Source organism: Lonchura striata, chromosome 27 (assembly GCF_050655825.1).
Source record: "Lonchura striata isolate lonStrDom1 chromosome 27, ASM5065582v1, whole genome shotgun sequence".
In the NCBI taxonomy this organism is placed as follows: Eukaryota; Metazoa; Chordata; class Aves; order Passeriformes; family Estrildidae; genus Lonchura; species Lonchura striata.
In genome coordinates, this window is record NC_140729.1 from 9,658,380 (window position 1) to 9,678,299 (window position 19,920).

The window sequence follows — 19,920 nt, forward strand, 5'->3', positions numbered from 1 at the left end:
AGCCCAGCACACGGGCACAGGCACAGGGCAGGCGGATTTCACACAAGCGCCCTGCCCTGTGTTCAACTGTCCCTGTGCCGGCCAGAGGCTCTCAGGGGTGTTCCCACCAGGGCACAAGCACAGGGATGTGCAGACACTGGCACACACCGGGGCACAGCCACGCTCCCACTCACATTATTGTGGGGGAGGACATGGGGCAGAGGCCTGAGGAAGGGATGTGCCTGAGGAGGTGCTGGGAAGCTCCCAGTCAGAGCAGATTCTGGGAACACCAAGGAGGAGAGAAGCTCAGTGCTACAGGAGTCTCATGCACTGTGGATGCTGAGAAAGAAGACAAAGATGTTTCTTTCAAAGGCCAAATCACAGAGTGAAGCTATTAGGTGGTGAGCAAAAGTCTGGAGGGCTGAGAGCAGAGGAGGCCTTCCAAATCGCGGGAGTATAAAACATCCAAAAGAATGCCTCAGGCTGGAATCACCTGCTTCCTTGAGATCCCTTCTGCACATACTTCATGTCTCTTACACACACTGATACACACATCCTTGGCCCCAGGAAATATGGGATCTCACATACCATCATTCAAAAGAAGTGTCCATGAAGGAATGGGGATGATGTGAGCCAGGAAATGCAAAGTCATTGGAGAGGGAAAAACCAACTCATGCCATACCATTCCCAGAAATCTTTCCATTCATTTGGGATCATGCAGGAATATCGTCACTTGTGCAGCACAAACTGTGGGCCCTGAGGCCCTGTGGGGCCAGGATAAAAGGCAGCTGAACTGGTGGCTCTCTCAACCATTTCTGTCACCTCCTCCTCCTTGTGAACCAGGTGAGTTGGAAGCCCCTTTCTTGTCCACCCTCTCCACGACTGCATTGATCTTTCTGTTCCTTGTTCCTGCTCCTTGTGCTTCTGGGGGTGTTCTGCAGTGGTTGTGGTGCGGGCAGAGGGAGACTGTGTGTTCTGGGCAGAGGCTGAGGCTGGGCTGAGGTGCTGATTTCCATCCCGGTTAGGCAGGAGCACAGCTGGGCCTGGCTGAGCTCGGAAGGACCGTGCTGGGCTCAGGCAAAGGATGCCCAGGCTGAGCCTGCACAGGCTGGAGCTGCGCAGGCAGCAGGGGCCTTGTCCTGCTGGGGCTGCCTTGCGGGCTGTGTCTCAGGTGTGCGTGTGCTCTGCTTCCTCCCTGCCCTCTGTGCCAGGTGCAGCGCCAGCTCCAGACATGTCCTGCTCTGAGAAGTGCCAGCAGTGCCAGCCCTGCAACCCTTGCTGCCAGCCCTGTGGGCCCTGCCCGCTGGCCAGCAGCTGCACTGAGTGCTGTGTCAGGCAGTGCCAGAGCTCCCACGTTGTCATTCAGCCGCCTGCTGTGCTGGTGACCCTGCCCGGCCCCATCCTCAGCTCCTCCCCACAGAACACCGCCGTGGGATCCTCCACCTCCGCTGCTGTTGGCAGCATCCTCAGCTCCGAGGGAGTGCCCATCAGCTCTGGGGGCTTTGACATCTCCTGCATCACCAACTGCTATGGTGGCAGCAGATGCTGTCGTCCCTGCTAAAAATGCTGATGCCAACATCCTCCAGCAAGAACCTCCAAGACCTCAGGACATGCTGCTGGAATGAAGTCAGAACTAAGACATTTATTTAGAGCTTCATACTCTTGTTTCCTTCTTCTGCTCTCATTTCCCTCTTCTTTTCCTTTCCTGTCTCCAAACTTCAAAGTTAGCCCAGTGGGACCTGTTGGCCTCTTTCCCTTGGCAGGTCAGGATGTCACTGGTGCATCTGAGTTGCTGCCTTTGGGTGCCCTCTCTGAGCCTCTGTATTTTCTTCTTTTGACTAAATAAAGTTGTTTGTGCATTCTAACCTTGGCCATTGATTTGTCCTTCCTTCTTTGACAACTCTTCCAGTTTCCTCACTTGCAAAATGGTGGTGGAAGCCCAGCATTGCCATCCCTGCAACTTTCTTGGTGCAGTTTTTTTCAGTTCAATTTTTTCTGTTTCTTTCCTCTTGGAGCTCACAAGGATGTCCCTCTCCGTGAGGATGGTGACGCAGCGTACTAAAGTGACCAGAATGGTTTTGGATGCCCAGCATTGGAACTGAGCAAGATAAGGTTCAACCCTGCTTTGAGCAGGCTGGTTTAGTGGGTGCCCAACTGGTAAAAGCATGAGGACAGGAATAAAATTATCTTGAAGTTGCCTTCCAGCCCAGTCTACTTCTAATGAAATCTGCTTTCCCAGAGGCCTCAGCAGTGTGACAAATGTGCTCAGTGTGGGGCAGGTCTGAGTCCCCTTTGGACACAGCTGGAGCTGACTCAGTCAGACATGGCTGGAGACACTGGGCTCTTCTCACAAAGCCCATTTCTGCTGCCTTAGTTACAAAGTTTTTCCTTGAGAGTAACCACAACATGTGAGGAATCCCTGCTTTGTGGGAAATTGACAGCCATTATTTCCTGACAGAAGGAGGACATGGAATTTTTTCTTCCCAGAGTACTCGTACATGCATAACCTTTCACTTTTGCTTTAGCAAACTCCCTTCTATCATGGTTGAAATTGTTCTCAGATTGATATTATCTTCTCTGATCCCCGGAGGAAGGGGATTGATAGAGCAGTTTGTTGGGCACCATCCATCCAGCCAAGGGCCACCAATCACTGCTGCTAATCCAGCCCAGGGCAAGAATGAGCTGCAGAAGCGAGCATGCACTGCTGATCAAAGGGAGTTGTGTTAGAGGGGAAACAAGAGCATAAAGAATACCTTATGTCCCCTATCCATTCCCAAAATGGGCCAGGAAAACAGGCTGCACGTGAAAACTCATGGGTTGTCAGACAGAGATGTGGGAGAGATGGGCACCTACAGAGGAAGAATGAGAGTGATGCCCTGAGTAACTTGGCAACAATACCCACAAGAATGAAACAAGTTCAGGTCATGAGCCTGCATGGAATGCCACCAGACCATGATCCTTGAGCATTCTGCCTACTCTGACGTCTTTATATCCTCGAAATCCTTGGGCCACTCATCCTGGCCCTAGAAGGAGTCTTCAGATAGGAACACACAGGGCAAAAGACAGGAAATGCAAAGGCAGAAATGCAGGAAACCAAGACACAGCCCATACCATTAACTGCAATGGTGCACATTTGACATGAACTGGTCAGAAAATTATGACTTCCACGAAGGTGCCTCTGGGCCTGAGGAAGGGCAGGGCTGCTATAAAAGACAGCCCAAGTTTCTGCTCTCTCATCCACTTCTCTCACCTCCTCCTCCTCCTCAGGAACCAGGTGAGTGCGAAGCCCCTTCTCCTCCTCTTCCTCCTGCTGCTTCAAGAGTAGCTCTTGCCTGGCTGGAGGTCTCTGCTGAGAGGGGCTATTGTAGTGCAGGCCACAGAGCTGCTTCTGCTGGGAGAGGGCAGAGGAGAGAAGGTCTTGTGCAGACAGAGAGAGGCTGTGGCTTGGCTGAGGTGGCTCCTGGGCATTGAACTGGGTAGTGCAGTGGGGGCCAGGAAGTGCCTGGGCTGCAGGGTGTTTGGATGCAGTGCTGCTTCTCATGTGTCCTCTCTTTGTGCTTCTCCCTGCCCTCTGTGCCAGGTGCACCTGTGACCCCAAGCCATGTCCTGCTGCCAGCCCTGCGACCCTTGCTGCCAGCCCTGCGGCCCCTGCCCGCTGGCCAGCAGCTGCACTGAGTGCTGTGTCAGGCAGTGCCAGAGCTCCAACTTTGTCATTCAGCCGCCTGCTGTGCTGGTGACCCTGCCTGGCCCCATCCTCAGCTCCTCCCCACAGAACACCGCTGTGGGATCCTCCACCTCCGCTGCTGTTGGCAACATCCTCAGCTGTGGCGGAGTGCCCATCAGCTCGGGGGGCTTTGACATCTCCTGCATCACCAACTGCTATGGCAGCAGATGCTGTCGTCCCTGCTAAAGATGCTGCCAACATCCTTGGGCAAAATCATTCACAACCTTGGAATGTGGAACTGCACTGAATATGGATCTTTGGAACAACGGATTTGTGCCCTTGATTTACTGCTGTTTTCCTCCACTCTCTTATCTGCATTTCCTGTCCTTTCAGCACCACCCAATGCCAGCCTAGTGGAAACTGTTTGCCTCCCTCTGTTTCTTTGCAGGCCAGGCAAATCAACACCCCCACTGCAGGCTGCTGGCTGCTCCTAATGTCTTCTTTCAGCTCCCTCCTTCTCTTCCTTAGACTCAATAAAGTTGTTTTGCATCCAACCCTGGTCCTCTGCTTTTTCCTTCCTTGTGTTGTAACTTTTTCATTCAGCTCATGGTAAAAGTTATGGGAAGACAAGGTGTTGGCCAGTATTATGCACTTTTTCTATTGCAGCTCCCAAACAAATCCCTGGATTCCCCAAAATACTGATCATAACATGAAGATGATGTCACAGGACTGAGAATGGGGAACAGCATTCCTGGGGATTGTCAAGAACCTCCTCTCTTCAAACACCTCTCTCACATTAGATTTCTGCTCAGCTTTCAACCACATTGGCAGAGCTGAGAGGTTTCACAGGGTCAAGTAAGCATGAGGACAGAACCAAAACCATCCTCCTACCCTTGGAGTCTGCCACTTTTTCTTATTCGGGATGTTTTAGTAGAAAAATTCTCCCATCTGCTAGTCACAACATCCCAAAAATGGTCAAAAGTTTTTCCCTACTTGACTCATTCTTTTTGACAGTATCATGTTCCCACAGCTCCTGGCTGAGGACAAAGGCCACTGTGGCCACTGGACTTCCCATCCCCACACAGCCACCAGAACTTTGTCACCTCCAAGCCTCCCCATGAGGCAGGAACAAGGACAGTGGGAAACAGCTGAGTGCCCCAAGGCTGCCTGGAGGTGCCATCAAAGGGATGGCCTAGGTTTGGGATTGTCCTTGAGAGATTTGGATGCCGTGACCCTCTCCAGGTTCCTGCAGAGAAGGAACTGGGCCCTGAGTGTGTGTGAGGGGCTGGCACTGCTGGGCAGGGAAGGCCCTACAGGGCGTGCAATGGCTGGGCTGAGAGCTCAGCTCAGGCCCAGCTGTGGACACACACACAGGGGCACTGACACACTGCCAGCCTGCCCAGCTGTGCTCAGAGATGAGCCCAGAGGCACAGAGCCCAGCACACGGGCACAGGCAGAGGGCAGGCGGATTTCACACAAGCGCCCTGCCCCGTATTCAACTGTCCCTGTGTAAGCCAGAGGCTCTCAGGTGTGTTCCCACCAGGGCACAAGCACAGCGATGTGCAGACACTGGCACACACCGGGGCACAGCCACGCTCCCACTCACATTATTGTGGGGGAGGACATGGGGCAGAGGCCTGAGGAAGGGATGTGCCTGAGGAGGTGCTGGGAAGCTCCCAGTCAGAGCAGATTCTGGGAAACCCAAGGAGGAGAGAAGCTCAGTGCTACAGGAGTCTCATGCACTATGAAGTCTGAGAAAGAAGACAAAGATGTTTCATTCAAAGGCCAAATCACAGAGTGAAGCTATTAGGTGGTGAACAAAAGTCTGGAGGGCTGAGAGCAGAGGAGGCCTTCCAAATCGCGGGAGTATAAAACATCCAAAAGAATGCCACTGGCTGGAATCACTTGCCTCCTTGAGATCCCTTCTGCACATACTTCATGTCTCTTACACACACTGATACACACATCCTTTGCCCCAGGAAATATGGGATCTCACATACCATCATTCAAAAGAAGTGTCCATGAAGGAATGGGGATGATGTGAGCCAGGAAATGCAAAGTCATTGGAGAGAGAAAAACCAACTCATGCCATATCATTCCCAGAAATCTTTCCATTCATTTAGGATCATGCAGGAATATCGTCACTTGTGCAGCACAAACTGTGGGCCCTGAGGCCCTGTGGGGCCAGGATAAAAGGCAGCTGAACTGGTGGCTCTCTCAACCACTTCTGTCACCTCCTCCTCCTTGCGAACCAGGTGAGTTGGAAGCCCCTTTCTTGTCCACCCTCTCCACGACTGCATTGATCTTTCTGTTCCTTGTTCCTGCTCCTTGTGCTTCTGGGGGTGTTCTGCAGTGGTGGTGGTGCGGGCAGAGGGGAGACCGTGTGTTCTGGGCAGGGGATGAGGCTGGGCTGAGGTGCTGATTTCCATCCCTGTTAGGCAGGAGCACAGCTGGGCCCGGCTGAGCTCGGAAGGGCCGTGCCGGGCTCAGGCAAAGGATGCCCAGGCTGAGCCTGCACAGGCTGGAGCTGCGCAGGCAACAGGGGCCTTGTCCTGCTGGGGCTGCCTTGCGGGCTGTGTCTCAGGTGTGCATGTGCTCTGCTTCCTCCCTGCCCTCTGTGCCAGGTGCAGCGCCAGGCTCCAGACATGTCCTGCTCTGAGAAGTGCCAGCAGTGCCAGCCCTGCGACCCTTGCTGCCAGCCCTGCGGCCCCTGCCCTCTGGCCAGCGGCTGCACTGAGTGCTGTGTCAGGCAGTGCCAGAGCTCCCACGTTGTCATTGAGCCTCCTGCTGTGCTGGTGACCATTCCTGGCCCCGTCCTCAGCTCCTCCCCACAGAACACCGCCGTGGGATCCTCCACCTCCGCTGCTGTTGGCAGCATCCTCAGCTCCGAGGGAGTGCCCATCAGCTCTGGGGGCTTTGACATCTCCTGCATCACCAACTGCTATGGTGGCAGCAGATGCTGTCGTCCCTGCTAAACATGCTGGCAACAGCCTTATGCAAGAACCTCCAAGTCATCAGGACATGCTCTAGGAATGCAGACAAAATATTTTAACATGGAATTTAGCCTCTTTTGCTATTAGTTCCTTCTTCTGCTCTCTCCTTTCCTATCACCATGTGCCAATGGCAGCCTGGTGGTTCTGTCCCCCACCCCTCCTCTCCCTGGATCCTGCAGGCCGGGCAGACGCACGCTCCTCGGCATCTTAGCAGCTGCTCCTGCTGCTGTCTTTGACCATTAGCTTGTTTGCTTCTTTAGACTCAATAAAGTTCTTTTTGCATCCACCGCTGGGCCTATTTCTTCTCCTTTACCTCTGAGAACTCATCCAGTCACCTCAGGAAATAGCAGAGAGCAGGACTCACTGCTATGGATCTTCCTTGTGCCCTTTCCATTGGAGCTGATGTGGATACCCTGACAGTGAGGGTGATGCGGCACTGGAACAAGTTGCACAGAAAAGTTTCTTCTCATTTCTCTAATATTAAGGCAAGATTGCTGAGGACTTTGAGCCACTTAATTTTGTGGGTGCCATCCTGGTCCATATTTTGTCGGGTGGATGGTGTGCTGCAAATGAAAGAAAATGTTGCTTAGGTTCCCTTCCATCTCAAGATTTTGAGTTGACACAATCAGGTGTATGGAACAACCACAAAACCATGGTGGAAAGGCAAAGAGCAAACTTATTTCCTCGCCGCTCTACACAGAGAACACCAAGGGAACACTTAGGTGGAGATGCAAGGGGGATGTAATTCTCCTTTGTCCCAGTCCTTGCAAGCAGGGCTCCTCTTTACACCAGTGCTGTGATCTCCCTGGGCTTTTTGTGATCTCTGAGCTTTGGTCTTCTCTCTCCCAAAACAGGGAGCTTAAGCACGTCCATGAGATGGTCTCCACGTCTCTCCCAACACTGGCACTGTCTCTACACACAGATGCTACTTCTCCAAACACTGGTTAAAGCAGTAGTAGGCATGCATTTGGTGTTTCCCACACTGATACTCTCCAGGCCCTGGCATTGTCAGCTGCAAGGTCACTTGAGTGAACCTGCAATCATGCTCCTAATTCTTCCGCATTTAAACCCTTTCCTCCCAAACCAAACCATTTCTTATGAAATATCCTTTCACAGAGGCATCACCAGTGTGACAAATGTACTCTGAGTTGGGCTCAGCAGTGCTGAGTCCCTTTTGGACACAGCCAAAGCTGACTCAGTCAGACATGGTGGGAGACACTGGACTCTTCAATGACACTGAGCCCATTCCTTCAGCCTTCTTCCCCAGCTTCCAAATCATTCAGCTCTTACAAGAGGGACAGGATCCAACACAGTGTGAAGCAAAATTTCAAGAGCAAAGTATTATGAAAGTGTTACTTTAGCCAACAGCCTTGCCCCATGCCTCAAATTTTTTTTGCACCTTAATTTGACTTCCCTGTCCACTTCAGAATTTGGAGTGATAGCATGACTGTCGAGCAATGGCCATCCAGCCAAGGTCAACTTCAGAAGAGCCAGTAATAACAACCAAGGATTATCAGTAAAGAATATATGGTGAGAAAGACCAGCATGTTGGACAAGGCAGCTTAGGGATGTCGGGCAACACTCCTCAGGGACAAGCATCCTTGCTGTGGCTCCTGTAGAGAAGCAAAACGCAACACAGCGGAAGAACAACAATGTGGGGGAGAAATGTGCACGGACTGTTGACGGAAGGCTGACCCAGTAGAGAGGAATTAAGATGCATTATGTGACCTCAAGGAATGCCACCAGACCATGACCGAGCAGTCAGTCTGTGCGGATGAGTTTATATCCCGGAAATTCTTGGGCCTCACGTTCCGGCCCTAACACAAGCCCTCAGATAGGAACACACAGGACAAAAGTCAGGAAATGAAAAGGCAGAAATGCAGGAAACCAGGACACAGGCCATACCATTAACTGAGATGGTGCACATTTGACATGAACTGGTCAGAAAATTATGACTTCCACGAAGGTGCCTCTGGGCCTGAGGCAGGGCAGGACTGTTATAAAAGACAGCCAAAGCCTCTGTTCTCTCATCCACTTCTCTCACCTCCTTCTCCTCCTCAGGAACCAGGTGAGTGCGAAGCCTCTTCTCCTCTGCCTCCTGCTGCTTCAAGAGCAGCGCTTGCCTGGCTGGAGGTCTCGGCTCAGAGGGGCTATTGTAGTGCAGGCCACAGAGCTGCTGCTGCTGGGAGAGGGCAGGGGAGAGAAGGTCTTGTGCTGACAGAGAGAGGCTGGGACTTGGCTGAGGTGGTTCCTGGGCATTGAACTGGGTAGTGCAGTGGAGGCCAGGAGGTGCCTGGGCTGCAGGGTGTTTGGGTGCAGTGCTGCTTCTCATGTGTCCTCTCTTTGTGCTTCTCCCTGCACTCTGTGCCAGGTGCACCTGTGACCCCAAGCCATGTCCTGCTGCCAGCCCTGCAACCCTTGCTGCCAGCCCTGTGGCCCCTGCCCGCTGGGCAGCAGCTGCACTGAGTGCTGTGTCAGGCAGTGCCAGAGCTCCCACGTTGTCATTGAGCCTCCTGCTGTGCTGGTGACCATTCCTGGCCCCGTCCTCAGCTCCTCCCCACAGAACACCGCCGTGGGATCCTCCACCTCCGCTGCTGTTGGCAGCATCCTCAGCTGTGGCGGAGTGCCCATCAGCTCTGGGGGCTTTGACATCTCCTGCATCACTAACTGCTATGGCGGCAGCAGATGTTGTCGTCCCTGCTAAAAATGCTGATGCCAACATCCTCAGGCAAGAACCTCCAAGACCACAGTGCATGGTGCTGGAATGAAGTCAGAATTTTGGGACATTGTATGTAGGACTTATGACTTTTGTTTCATTCTTACCTTCTGGTTTTTCTCTTCCATTCCTTTCCTATCTCCAGCACTCAATGCCAGCCTAGCTGGACCTCTAGGCTTTCCTCCTTCTTTCTATCTGGAGGGCAGGCAGAGGGACACCGCTAATGTCCCTCAGTGGCTGCTCCTGGTGCTCTCTGGGAACCACCTCCTTTTTCGTGTTTGGAGTCAATAAAGTCATTTTGCATCCAAGCCTTGGCCTCTGCTTCTCTTTCCATCTGTGTCAACTTTTCCAGTGAGCTCAGGGCTTGGGATGCCCTACAGTGGATTTTACTTTGTTCCTTTACTCTAGAAGCTCACAAACACATTCCTTTGTACTCCTCTAATACTACTGGGTGAAGAAGACAGTTCCCCAGCTTGACATAAATGGGGGCTGAAAGCAGGTACAAGGGAACCAGCAATGCTTGGGGACAGCCCTCAGCTTCCTCTTTTCTGACACCTCCCCCACATTTACTGTTCTGTCCAGATGCTGTCCAGACACACAGGAGTGCGGGCTTTCATAGGTTGGGGTTGGCAGCATGCACACAGTTGGGCTGACTGGGGTTAGCTCTTCTATGGTGTCACGGTACAATGGGTTCGATTCAAACCTCTACAGGGGACCCTCAGCCAACCCTGTCCAAGCTTAGATGCAGGCACAGCACTGGCCAGACATCTGAGCAGAGAGTGATCTCAACCAGTCAGCTGTTTTAACCCGCAGTTTCAAACCCTCTACAACAAGACCTTCCATAATAAACCGCTGCTGTTTGCTGATTTCTCTCAGTATGTGGTGTCATGTGTCTGTCTCCAACTCATGACCCCACGTAAAACTATGGGGCTCCTTGCAGGTAAATGAATCATGAAGGAAGCTGTGACCCCATGAGGAGTCTGCACCCAAAAAGATTCCTGGCAGGACTGTCCACTGCAGTCGAGAGAAGGCCACAGTGGAGAAGTCTGGCTGACAGGAATTCTTCCCCTGTTGGGAAGCTACCACGGAGCACTGTGTTTTTCAACAAGTGCACCCCTGGGAAATGACTGACCCTTTCCATGGGAATGTCTGGAATGAAAGAGGCTCCATCCTTTTTGTTGGAGTCCTGGGACTGCTGGAAAACTGGATGGAGTTCTCCAAAACCTTTTACTTTCCAGAGAGAAAAGGTTCCACATTATCACTCATAGCACAGGTTCTTTGTAACGAGGTCTGCTGCTCCAGGACTGTTTAGGTGAATGGAGACAAGAAATCTCTGAAGGCTGCCCGACACAATTAGGTTTATTGTGGATGCAGAAAGGTCCTGCCTCGAACTGCCAGACGCAGCACGTGGTGAAGCTTGAGAGGATGGGGGACAGGAGAGACATAAGGATGCTCTAGGAGAGGGGGAGTTCTAAGAGGAGGGGAAGTTCCAAGAGGAGGGGAAGTTACAAGAGAGGGGAGGAAGTTCTAAGAGGAGGGGAAGTTCTAAGAGACCATGTGGCCCCTTGAAGCCCCCTATTCAAGGGGCTTCAAGGTGGGCAGGAACAAGGCTCGGGCCAATGGGGTTAAAGGCACTTGATGTTTTAGGGGATGGATAGAGGTGCAGGGTGAACCTTACATTTTAGGGGGTGAGATGGAACAGTCCAATTGACCCCTGGACCCATCCGTAGGCAAGGGCATTGTCTGGCTAGCAGAGAGGACTGTTCTCATCCTGGCTATATTATTTATGAATAATTCTATTTATCTATCCTTCCCAACAGTTCTCCAGCACCTTGGTCATCTCTGACACATGCAGAGGGGTTGCAGTGGCTGCTGCATTGGGATTTGACACATTCCTCAGACAGTCCTGGCTCACTGTTCAACTGGCACAAAGATGCATCTTTAGATAAAACAATGCCTTTCTGAAGAAGCAAAAGAAGGGTGTGCAAAAGGCCCCGCTTGGCCACCCTGTGCAGTGAACATTTCTCACTCCACGTGGAACTGTAGCCAGGCTCTTCAGTACCCACTGGAGGAGAGGTGCTCTGAGCTGCCAGGGAAGCCCAGTGTCCCAAATCCAACTCCAGCACCCCATGGTGGCCCCTGAGGCTCTGGGCATGGAGTAGGAAGCACTGTCCAACATTACTTGACCTGCTCTGTCTATGATATTGTTGTCTTTGGACATCACTCACAGTGCAGCAATGCATAAATGGAGTGGATCAGAGTGTGTATTTCTGCGTGTTCATTGATGTCACTCCACTTACTTCCCCAAGGAAAGATTTCTGCAGCAACAAAGCAAGAAAGTTACTCAGAGTACCTGGCACAGCATGAATACAGTAGTCATGACAGATGATGGACCAGAACAAGCAGGATTGGAAGTATGCCAAGGAGAAACACGCAATTTTACCATTCACATTTGAATTTTCAAATTAAACGCCTGTGTCTCCATATTCCAACCGATTTGCCAAGTGATCTCACAAGTCTCCTACTTTTCTCTCATGATACAGAAGCCTCTTTTACACAAAATTCTGGGTTACACTTAGATTGAGGACAGAATCAAAATCACCCTCCCACCTTGCTGGAAGCGGCCACTGTTTGCCCTTCTCGGTGGCGTGTACAAGCGACTTCCATTTTCTGGCCACCACCTCCAAGAAAGGGTCAAACAGTTTCTGCAGGTGCCTCACTCTCTTTGACAGCATCATTTTCCATATTGCGTGGTTCAGGAAAAAGCCCACTGTGGCCACGGGATTCCCCATCCCCACAGAGCCACCAGAACACCGTCACCTCCAAGCCTCCCCTTGAGGCAGGAACAAGGACAGTGGGAAACAGCTGAGTGCCCCAAGGCTGCCTGGAGGTGCCATCAAAGGGATGGCCTGGGTTTGGGATTGTCCTGGAGAGATGTGGGTGCCATGGCCATCTCCAGGTTCCTGCAGAGAAGGAACTGGGCCCTGAGTGTGTGTGAGGGGCTGGCACTGCTGGGCAGGGAAGGCCCTACGGGGCGTGCAATGGCTGGGCTGAGAGCTCAGCTCAGGCCCAGCTCTGGACACACACACAGGGGCACTGACACACTGCCAGCCTGCCCAGCTGTGCTCAGAGATGAGCCCAGAGGCACAGAGCCCAGCACACGGGCACAGGCACAGGGCAGGGGGATTGCACACAAGCGCCCTGCCCTGTGTTCAACTGTCCCTGTGCCGGCCAGAGGCTCTCAGGTGTGTTCCCACCAGGGCACAAGCACAGCGATGTGCAGACACTGGCACACACCGGGGCACAGCCACGCTCCCACTCACATTATTGTGGGGGAGGACATGGGGCAGAGGCCTGAGGAAGGGATGTGCCTGAGGAGGTGCTGGGAAGCTCCCAGTCAGAGCAGATTCTGGGAACACCAAGGAGGAGAGATGCTCAGGCAGCAGTGCTACAGGAGTCTCAAGCGCTGTGAAGGCTGAGGAAGAAGACAAAGATGTTTCATTCAAAGGCCAAATCACATAGAGGAGCCATTAGGTGGTGAGAAAAAGACTGGAGGGCTGAGAGCAGAGGAGGCCCTGGCAGCCAGAAGGAATATAAAATATCCAAAAGAATGCCTCAGTCTGGAATCACCTGCCTCCTTGAGATCCCTTCTGCACCTAGGTCATGTCTCTTACACACACTGACACATCCTTGGCCCCAGGAAATTTGGGATCTCACATAGCAGCATCCTAAAAAGGGTACATGAAGGAATGGGAACGATGTGAGCCAGGAAATGCAAAGTCATTAGAGAGGGAAAAACCAACTCATGCCATATCATTCCCAGAAATCTTTCCATTCATTTAGGATCATGCAGGAATATCGTCACTTGTGCAGCACAATCTTTGGGCCCTGAGGCCCTGTGGGGCCAGGATAAAAGGCAGCTGAACTGGTGGCTCTCTCAACCACTTCTGTCACCTCCTCCTCCTTGCGAACCAGGTGAGTTGGAACCCCCTTTCTTGTCCACCCTTGCCACGACTGCATTGATCTTTCTGTTCCTTGTTCCTGCTCCTTGTGTTTCTGGGGGTGTTCTGCAGTGGTTGTGGTGCGGGCAGAGGGAGACCGTGTGTTCTGGGCAGGGGATGAGGCTGGGCTGAGGTGCTGATTTCCATCCCGGTTAGGCAGGAGCACAGCTGGGCCTGGCTGAGCTCAGAAGGACCGTGCTGGGCTCAGGCAAAGGATGCCCAGGCTGAGCCTGCACAGGCTGGAGCTGCGCAGGCAGCAGGGGCCTTGTCCTGCTGGGGCTGCCTTCGGGGCTGTGTCTCAGGTGTGCGTGTGCTCTGCTTCCTCCCTGCCCTCTGTGCCAGGTGCAGCGCCAGGCTCCAGACATGTCCTGCTCTGAGAAGTGCCAGCAGTGCCAGCCCTGCAACCCTTGCTGCCAGCCCTGCGGCCCCTGCCCGCTGGCCAGCAGCTGCACTGAGTGCTGTGTCAGGCAGTGCCAGAGCTCCCACGTTGTCATTCAGCCGCCTGCTGTGCTGGTGACCCTGCCCGGCCCCATCCTCAGCTCCTCCCCACAGAACACCGCCGTGGGATCCTCCACCTCCGCTGCTGTTGGCAGCATCCTCAGCTCCGAGGGAGTGCCCATCAGCTCTGGGGGCTTTGACATCTCCTGCATCACCAACTGCTATGGTGGCAGCAGATGCTGTCGTCCCTGCTAAACATGCTGATGCCAACATCCTCCTGCAAGAACCTCCAAGACCTCAGGACATGCTTCTGGAATGAAGTCAGAACTAAGACATTTATTTAGAGCTTCATACTCTTGTTTCTTTCTTCTGCTCTCATTTCCCTCTTCTTTTCCTTTCCTGTCTCCAACCTTCAAAGTTAGCCCAGTGGGACCTGTTGGCCTCCTTCCCTTGGCAGGTCAGGATATCACTGGTGCATCTGAGTTGCTGCCTTTGGGTGCCCTCTCTGAGCCTCTGTATTTTCTTCTTTTGACTAAATAAAGTTGTCTGTGCATTCTAACCTTGGCCATTGATTTATCCTTCCTTCTTTGACAACTCTTCCAGTTTCCTCACTTGCAAAATGGTGGTGGAAGCCCAGCATTGCCATCCCTGCAACTTTCTTGGTGCAGTTTTTTTCAGTTCAATTTTTTCTGTTTCTTTCCTCTTGGAGCTCACAAGGATGTCCCTCTCCGTGAGGATGGTGACGCAGCGTACTAAAGTGACCAGAATGGTTTTGGATGCCCAGCATTGGAACTGAGCAAGATAAGGTTCAACCCTGCTTTGAGCAGGCTGGTTTAGTGGGTGCCCAACTGGTAAAAGCATGAGGACAGGAATAAAATTATCTTGAAGTTGCCTTCCAGCCCAGTCTACTTCTAATGAAATCTGCTTTCCCAGAGGCCTCAGCAGTGTGACAAATGTGCTCAGTGTGGGGCAGGTCTGAGTCCCCTTTGGACACAGCTGGAGCTGACTCAGTCAGACATGGCTGGAGACACTGGGCTCTTCTCACAAAGCCCATTTCTGCTGCCTTAGTTACAAAGTTTTTCCTTGAGAGTAACCACAACACGTGAGGAATCCCTGCTTTGTGGGAAATTGACAGCCATTATTTCCTGACGGAAGGAGGACATGGAATTTTTTCTTCCCAGAGTACTCATACATGCATAACCTTTCACTTTTGCCTTAGCAAACTCCCTTCTATCATGGTTAAAATTGTTCTCGGATTGATATTATCTTCTCTGATCCCCAGAGGAAGGGGATTGATAGAGCAGTTTGTTGGGCACCATCCACCCAGCCAAGGGCCACCAATCACTGCTGCTAATCCAGCCCAGGGCAAGAATGAGCTGCAGAAGCGAGCATGCACTGCTGATCAAAGGGAGTTGTGTTAGAGGGGAAACAAGAGCATAAAGAATACCTTATGTCCCCTATCCATTCCCAAAATGGGCCAGGAAAACAGGCTGCACGTGAAAACTCATGGGTTGTCAGACAGAGATGTGGGAGAGATGGGCACCTACAGAGGAAGAATGAGAGTGATGCCCTGAGTAACTTGGCAACAATACCCACAAGAATGAAACAAGTTCAGGTCATGAGCCTGCATGGAATGCCACCAGACCATGATCCTTGAGCATTCTGCCTACTCTGACGTCTTTATATCCTCGAAATCCTTGGGCCACTCATCCTGGCCCTAGAAGGAGTCTTCAGAGAGGAACGCACAGGGCAAAAGACAGGAAATGCAAAGGCAGAAATGCAGGAAACCAGGACACAGCCCCTACCATTAACTGCAATAGTGCACATTTGACATCAACTGGTCAGAAAATTATGACTTCCACTAAGGTGCCTCTGGGCCTGAGGAAGGGCAGGGCTGCTATAAAAGGCAGCCCAAGTCTCTGCTCTCTCATCCACTTCTCTCACCTCCTCCTCCTCCTCAGGAACCAGGTGAGTGCGAAGCCCCTTCTCCTCCTCTTCCTCCTGCTGCTTCAAGAGTAGCTCTTGCCTGGCTGGAGGTCTCTGCTGAGAGGGGCTATTGTAGTGCAGGCCACAGAGCTGCTTCTGCTGGGAGAGGGCAGAGGAGAGAAGGTCTTGTGCAGACAGAGAGAGGCTGGGACTTGGCTGAGGTGGCTCCTGGGCATTGAACTGGGTAGTGCAGTGGGGGCCAGGAGGTGCCTGGGCTGCAGGGTGTTTGGGTGCAGTGCTGCTTCTCATGTGTCTTCACTTTGTGCTTCTCCCTGCACTCTGTGCCAGGTACACCTGTGACCCCAAGCCATGTCCTGCTGCCAGCCCTGCGACCCTTGCTGCCAGCCCTGCGGCCCCTGCCCGCTGGCCAGCAGCTGCACTGAGTGCTGTGTCAGGCAGTGCCAGAGCTCCAACTTTGTCATTCAGCCGCCTGCTGTGCTGGTGACCCTGCCCGGCCCCATCCTCAGCTCCTCCCCACAGAACACCGCCGTGGGATCCTCCACCTCCGCTGCTGTTGGCAACATCCTCAGCTGTGGCGGAGCGCCCATCAGCTCTGGGGGCTTTGACATCTCCTGCATCACCAACTGCTATGGTGGCAGCAGATGCTGTCCCCCCTGCTAAAGATGCTGCCAACATCCTTGGGCAAAATCATACACAACCTTAGAATGTGGAACTGCACTGAATATGGATCTTTGGAACAACGGATTTGTGCCCTTGATTTACTGCTGTTTTCCTCCACTCTCTTATCTGCATTTCCTGTCCTTTCAGCACCACCCAATGCCAGCCTAGTGGAAACTGTTTGCCTCCCTCTGTTTCTTTGCAGGCCAGGCAAATCAACACCCCCACTGCAGGCTGCTGGCTGCTCCTAATGTCTTCTTTCAGCTCCCTCCTTCTCTTCCTTAGACTCAATAAAGTTGTTTTGCATCCAACCCTGGTCCTCTGCTTTCTCCTTCCTTGTGTTGTAACTTTTTCAGTCAGCTCATGGTAAAAGTTATGGGAAGACAAGGTTTTGGCCAGTATTATGCACTTTTTCTATTGCAGCTCCCAAACAAATCCCTGGATTCCCCAAAATACTGATCATAACATGAAGATGATGTCACAGGACTGAGAATGGGGAACAGCATTCCTGGAGATTGTCAAGAACCTTCTCTCTTCAAACACCTCTCTCACATTAGATTTCTGCTCAGCTTTCAACCACATTGGCAGAGCTGAGAGGTTTCACAGGGTCAAGTAAGCATGAGGACAGAACCAAAACCATCCTCCTACCCTTGGAGTCTGCCACTTTTTCTTATTCGGGATGTTTTAGTAGAAAAATTCTCCCATCTGCTGGTCACAACATCCCAAAAGTGGTCAAAAGTTTTTCCCTACTTGACTCATTCTTTTTGACAGTATCATGTTCCCACAGCTCCTGGCTGAGGACAAAGGCCACTGTGGCCACGGGACTTCCCATCCCCACACAGCCACCAGAACTTTGTCACCTCCAAGCCTCCCCATGAGGCAGGAACAAGAACAGTGGGAAACAGCTGAGTGCCCCAAGGCTGCCTGAAGGTGCCATCAAAGGGATGGCCTAGGTTTGGGATTGTCCTGGAGAGATTTGGATGCCGTGACCCTCTCCAGGTTCCTGCAGAGAAGGAACTGGGCCCTGAGTGTGTGTGAGGGGCTGGCACTGCTGGGCAGGGAAGGCCCTACGGGGCGTGCAATGGCTGGGCTGAGAGCTCAGCTCAGGCCCAGCTCTGGACACACACACAGGGGCACTGACACACTGCCAGCCTGCCCAGCTGTGCTCAGAGATGAGCCCAGAGGCACAGAGCCCAGCACACGGGCACAGGCACAGGGCAGGCGGATTTCACACAAGCGCCCTGCCCTGTGTTCAACTGTCCCTGTGCCGGCCAGAGGCTCTCAGGTGTGTTCCCACCAGGGCACAAGCACAGGGATGTGCAGACACTGGCACACACCGGGGCACAGCCACGCTCCCACTCACATTATTGTGGGGGAGGACATGGGGCAGAGGCCTGAGGAAGGGATGTGACTGAGGAGGTGCTGGGAAGCTCCCAGTCAGAGCAGATTCTGGGAAACCCAAGGAGGAGAGAAGCTCAGTGCTACAGGAGTCTCATGCACTGTGGAGGCTGAGAAAGAAGACAATGATGTTTCTTTCAAAGGCCAAATCACAGAGTGAAGCTATTAGGTGGTGAGCAAAAGTCTGGAGGGCTGAGAGCAGAAGAGGCCTTCCAAAAAGCGGGAGTATAAAACATCCAAAAGAATGCCTCAGGCTGGAATCACTTGCCTCCTTGAGATCCCTTCTGCACATACTTCATGTCTCTTACACACACTGATACACACATCCTTTGCCCCAGGAAATATGGGATCTCACATACCATCATTCAAAAGAAGTGTCCATGAAGGAATGGGGATGATGTGAGCCAGGAAATGCAAAGTCATTGGAGAGGGAAAAACCAACTCATGCCATATCATTCCCAGAAATCTTTCCATTCATTTAGGATCATGCAGGAATATCGTCACTTGTGCAGCACAAACTGTGGGCCCTGAGGCCCTGTGGGGCCAGGATAAAAGGCAGCTGAACTGGTGGCTCTCTCAACCACTTCTGTCACCTCCTCCTCCTTGTGAACCTGGTGAGTTGGAAGCCCCTTTCTTGTCCACCCTCTCCACGACTGCATTGATCTTTCTGTTCCTTGTTCCTGCTCCTTGTGTTTCTGGGGGTGTTCTGCAGTGGTGGTGGTGCGGGCAGAGGGAGACCGTGTGTTCTGGGCAGAGGCTGAGGCTGGGCTGAGGTGCTGATTTCCATCCCGGTTAGGCAGGAGCACAGCTGGGCCTGGCTGAGCTCGGAAGGACCGTGCTGGGCTCAGGCAAAGGATGCCCAGGCTGAGCCTGCACAGGCTGGAGCTGCGCAGGCAGCAGGGGCCTTGTCCTGCTGGGGCTGCCTTGCGGGCTGTGTCTCAGGTGTGCGTGTGCTCTGCTTCCTCCCTGCCCTCTGTGCCAGGTGCAGCGCCAGGCTCCAGACATGTCCTGCTCTGAGAAGTGCCAGCAGTGCCAGCCCTGCGACCCTTGCTGCCAGCCCTGTGGGCCCTGCCCGCTGGGCAGCAGCTGCACTGAGTGCTGTGTCAGGCAGTGCCAGAGCTCCCACGTTGTCATTCAGCCGCCTGCTGTGCTGGTGACCCTGCCCGGCCCCATCCTCAGCTCCTCCCCACAGAACACCGCCGTGGGATCCTCCACCTCCGCTGCTGTTGGCAGCATCCTCAGCTCCGAGGGAGTGCCCATCAGCTCTGGGGGCTTTGACATCTCCTGCATCACCAACTGCTATGGTGGCAGCAGATGCTGTCGTCCCTGCTAAACATGCTGGCAACAGCCTTATGCAAGAACCTCCAAGTCATCAGGACATGCTCTAGGAATGCAGACAAAATATTTTAACATGGAATTTAGCCTCTTTTGCTATTAGTTCCTTCTTCTGCTCTCTCCTTTCCTATCACCATGTGCCAATGGCAGCCTGGTGGTTCTGTCCCCCACCCCTCCTCTCCCTGGATCCTGCAGGCCGGGCAGACGCACGCTCCTCGGCATCTTAGCGGCTGCTCCTGCTGCTGTCTTTGACCATTAGCTTGTTTGCTTCTTTAGACTCAATAAAGTTCTTTTTGCATCCACCGCTGGGCCTATTTCTTCTCCTTTACCTCTGAGAACTCATCCAGTCACCTCAGGAAATAGCAGAGAGCAGGACTCACTGCTATGGATCTTCCTTGTGCCCTTTCCATTGGAGCTGATGTGGATACCCTGACAGTGAGGGTGATGCGGCACTGGAACAAGTTGCACAGAAAAGTTTCTTCTCATTTCTCTAATATTAAGGCAAGATTGCTGAGGACTTTGAGCCACTTAATTTTGTGGGTGCCATCCTGGTCCATATTTTGTCGGGTGGATGGTGTGCTGCAAATGAAAGAAAATGTTGCTTAGGTTCCCTTCCATCTCAAGATTTTGAGTTGACACAGTCAGGTGTATGGAACAACCACAAAACCATGGTGGAAAGGCAAAGAGCAAACTTATTTCCTCGCCGCTCTTCACAGAGAACACCAAGGGAACACTTAGGTGGAGATGCAAGTGGGGATGTAATTCTCCTTTGGCCCAGTCCTTGCAAGCAGG

General features: G+C 52.7%; 4 protein-coding genes and 2 pseudogenes across 4 annotated transcripts; all 6 read left to right on the forward strand.

The window, feature by feature from the left end:
- Positions 1 to 59: 59 nt before the first annotated feature.
- Positions 60 to 3,167, forward strand: LOC146765198 (feather keratin Cos2-2-like). The gene has a single exon (XM_085562019.1). It carries the CDS (start codon positions 1,064 to 1,066, stop codon positions 1,538 to 1,540), a length of 477 nt encoding a protein of 158 aa, XP_085418145.1. The 5' UTR covers positions 60 to 1,063; the 3' UTR covers positions 1,541 to 3,167.
- Positions 3,168 to 3,219: 52 nt separating this feature from the next.
- LOC146765199 (feather keratin Cos1-2 pseudogene) lies at positions 3,220 to 4,577 on the forward strand (annotated as a pseudogene).
- Positions 4,578 to 6,189: 1,612 nt separating this feature from the next.
- Positions 6,190 to 8,781, forward strand: LOC146765200 (feather keratin Cos2-2-like). The gene has a single exon (XM_085562021.1). It carries the CDS (start codon positions 6,289 to 6,291, stop codon positions 6,616 to 6,618), a length of 330 nt encoding a protein of 109 aa, XP_085418147.1. The 5' UTR covers positions 6,190 to 6,288; the 3' UTR covers positions 6,619 to 8,781.
- Positions 8,782 to 8,789: 8 nt separating this feature from the next.
- Positions 8,790 to 10,920, forward strand: LOC146765201 (feather keratin Cos2-2 pseudogene; annotated as a pseudogene).
- Positions 10,921 to 12,581: 1,661 nt separating this feature from the next.
- Positions 12,582 to 17,193, forward strand: LOC146765202 (feather keratin Cos2-2-like). Its single transcript, XM_085562020.1, has one exon. It carries the CDS (start codon positions 13,717 to 13,719, stop codon positions 14,044 to 14,046), a length of 330 nt encoding a protein of 109 aa, XP_085418146.1. The 5' UTR covers positions 12,582 to 13,716; the 3' UTR covers positions 14,047 to 17,193.
- A 441-nt stretch (positions 17,194 to 17,634) lies between these two features.
- LOC146765203 (feather keratin Cos2-2-like) lies at positions 17,635 to 19,128 on the forward strand. Its single transcript, XM_085562022.1, has one exon. It carries the CDS (start codon positions 18,797 to 18,799, stop codon positions 19,124 to 19,126), a length of 330 nt encoding a protein of 109 aa, XP_085418148.1. The 5' UTR covers positions 17,635 to 18,796; the 3' UTR covers positions 19,127 to 19,128.
- The last annotated feature ends 792 nt before the right edge of the window (positions 19,129 to 19,920 follow it).

What these genes read in the sequence shown, in the direction of transcription:
- LOC146765203 (XM_085562022.1), top strand. Translation starts at nt 18,797, where the DNA reads ATGTCCTGCTCTGAGAAGTGCCAGCAGTGCCAGCCCTGCGACCCTTGC.
- LOC146765198 (XM_085562019.1), top strand. Translation starts at nt 1,064, where the DNA reads ATGCCCAGGCTGAGCCTGCACAGGCTGGAGCTGCGCAGGCAGCAGGGG.
- LOC146765202 (XM_085562020.1), top strand. Translation starts at nt 13,717, where the DNA reads ATGTCCTGCTCTGAGAAGTGCCAGCAGTGCCAGCCCTGCAACCCTTGC.
- LOC146765200 (XM_085562021.1), top strand. Translation starts at nt 6,289, where the DNA reads ATGTCCTGCTCTGAGAAGTGCCAGCAGTGCCAGCCCTGCGACCCTTGC.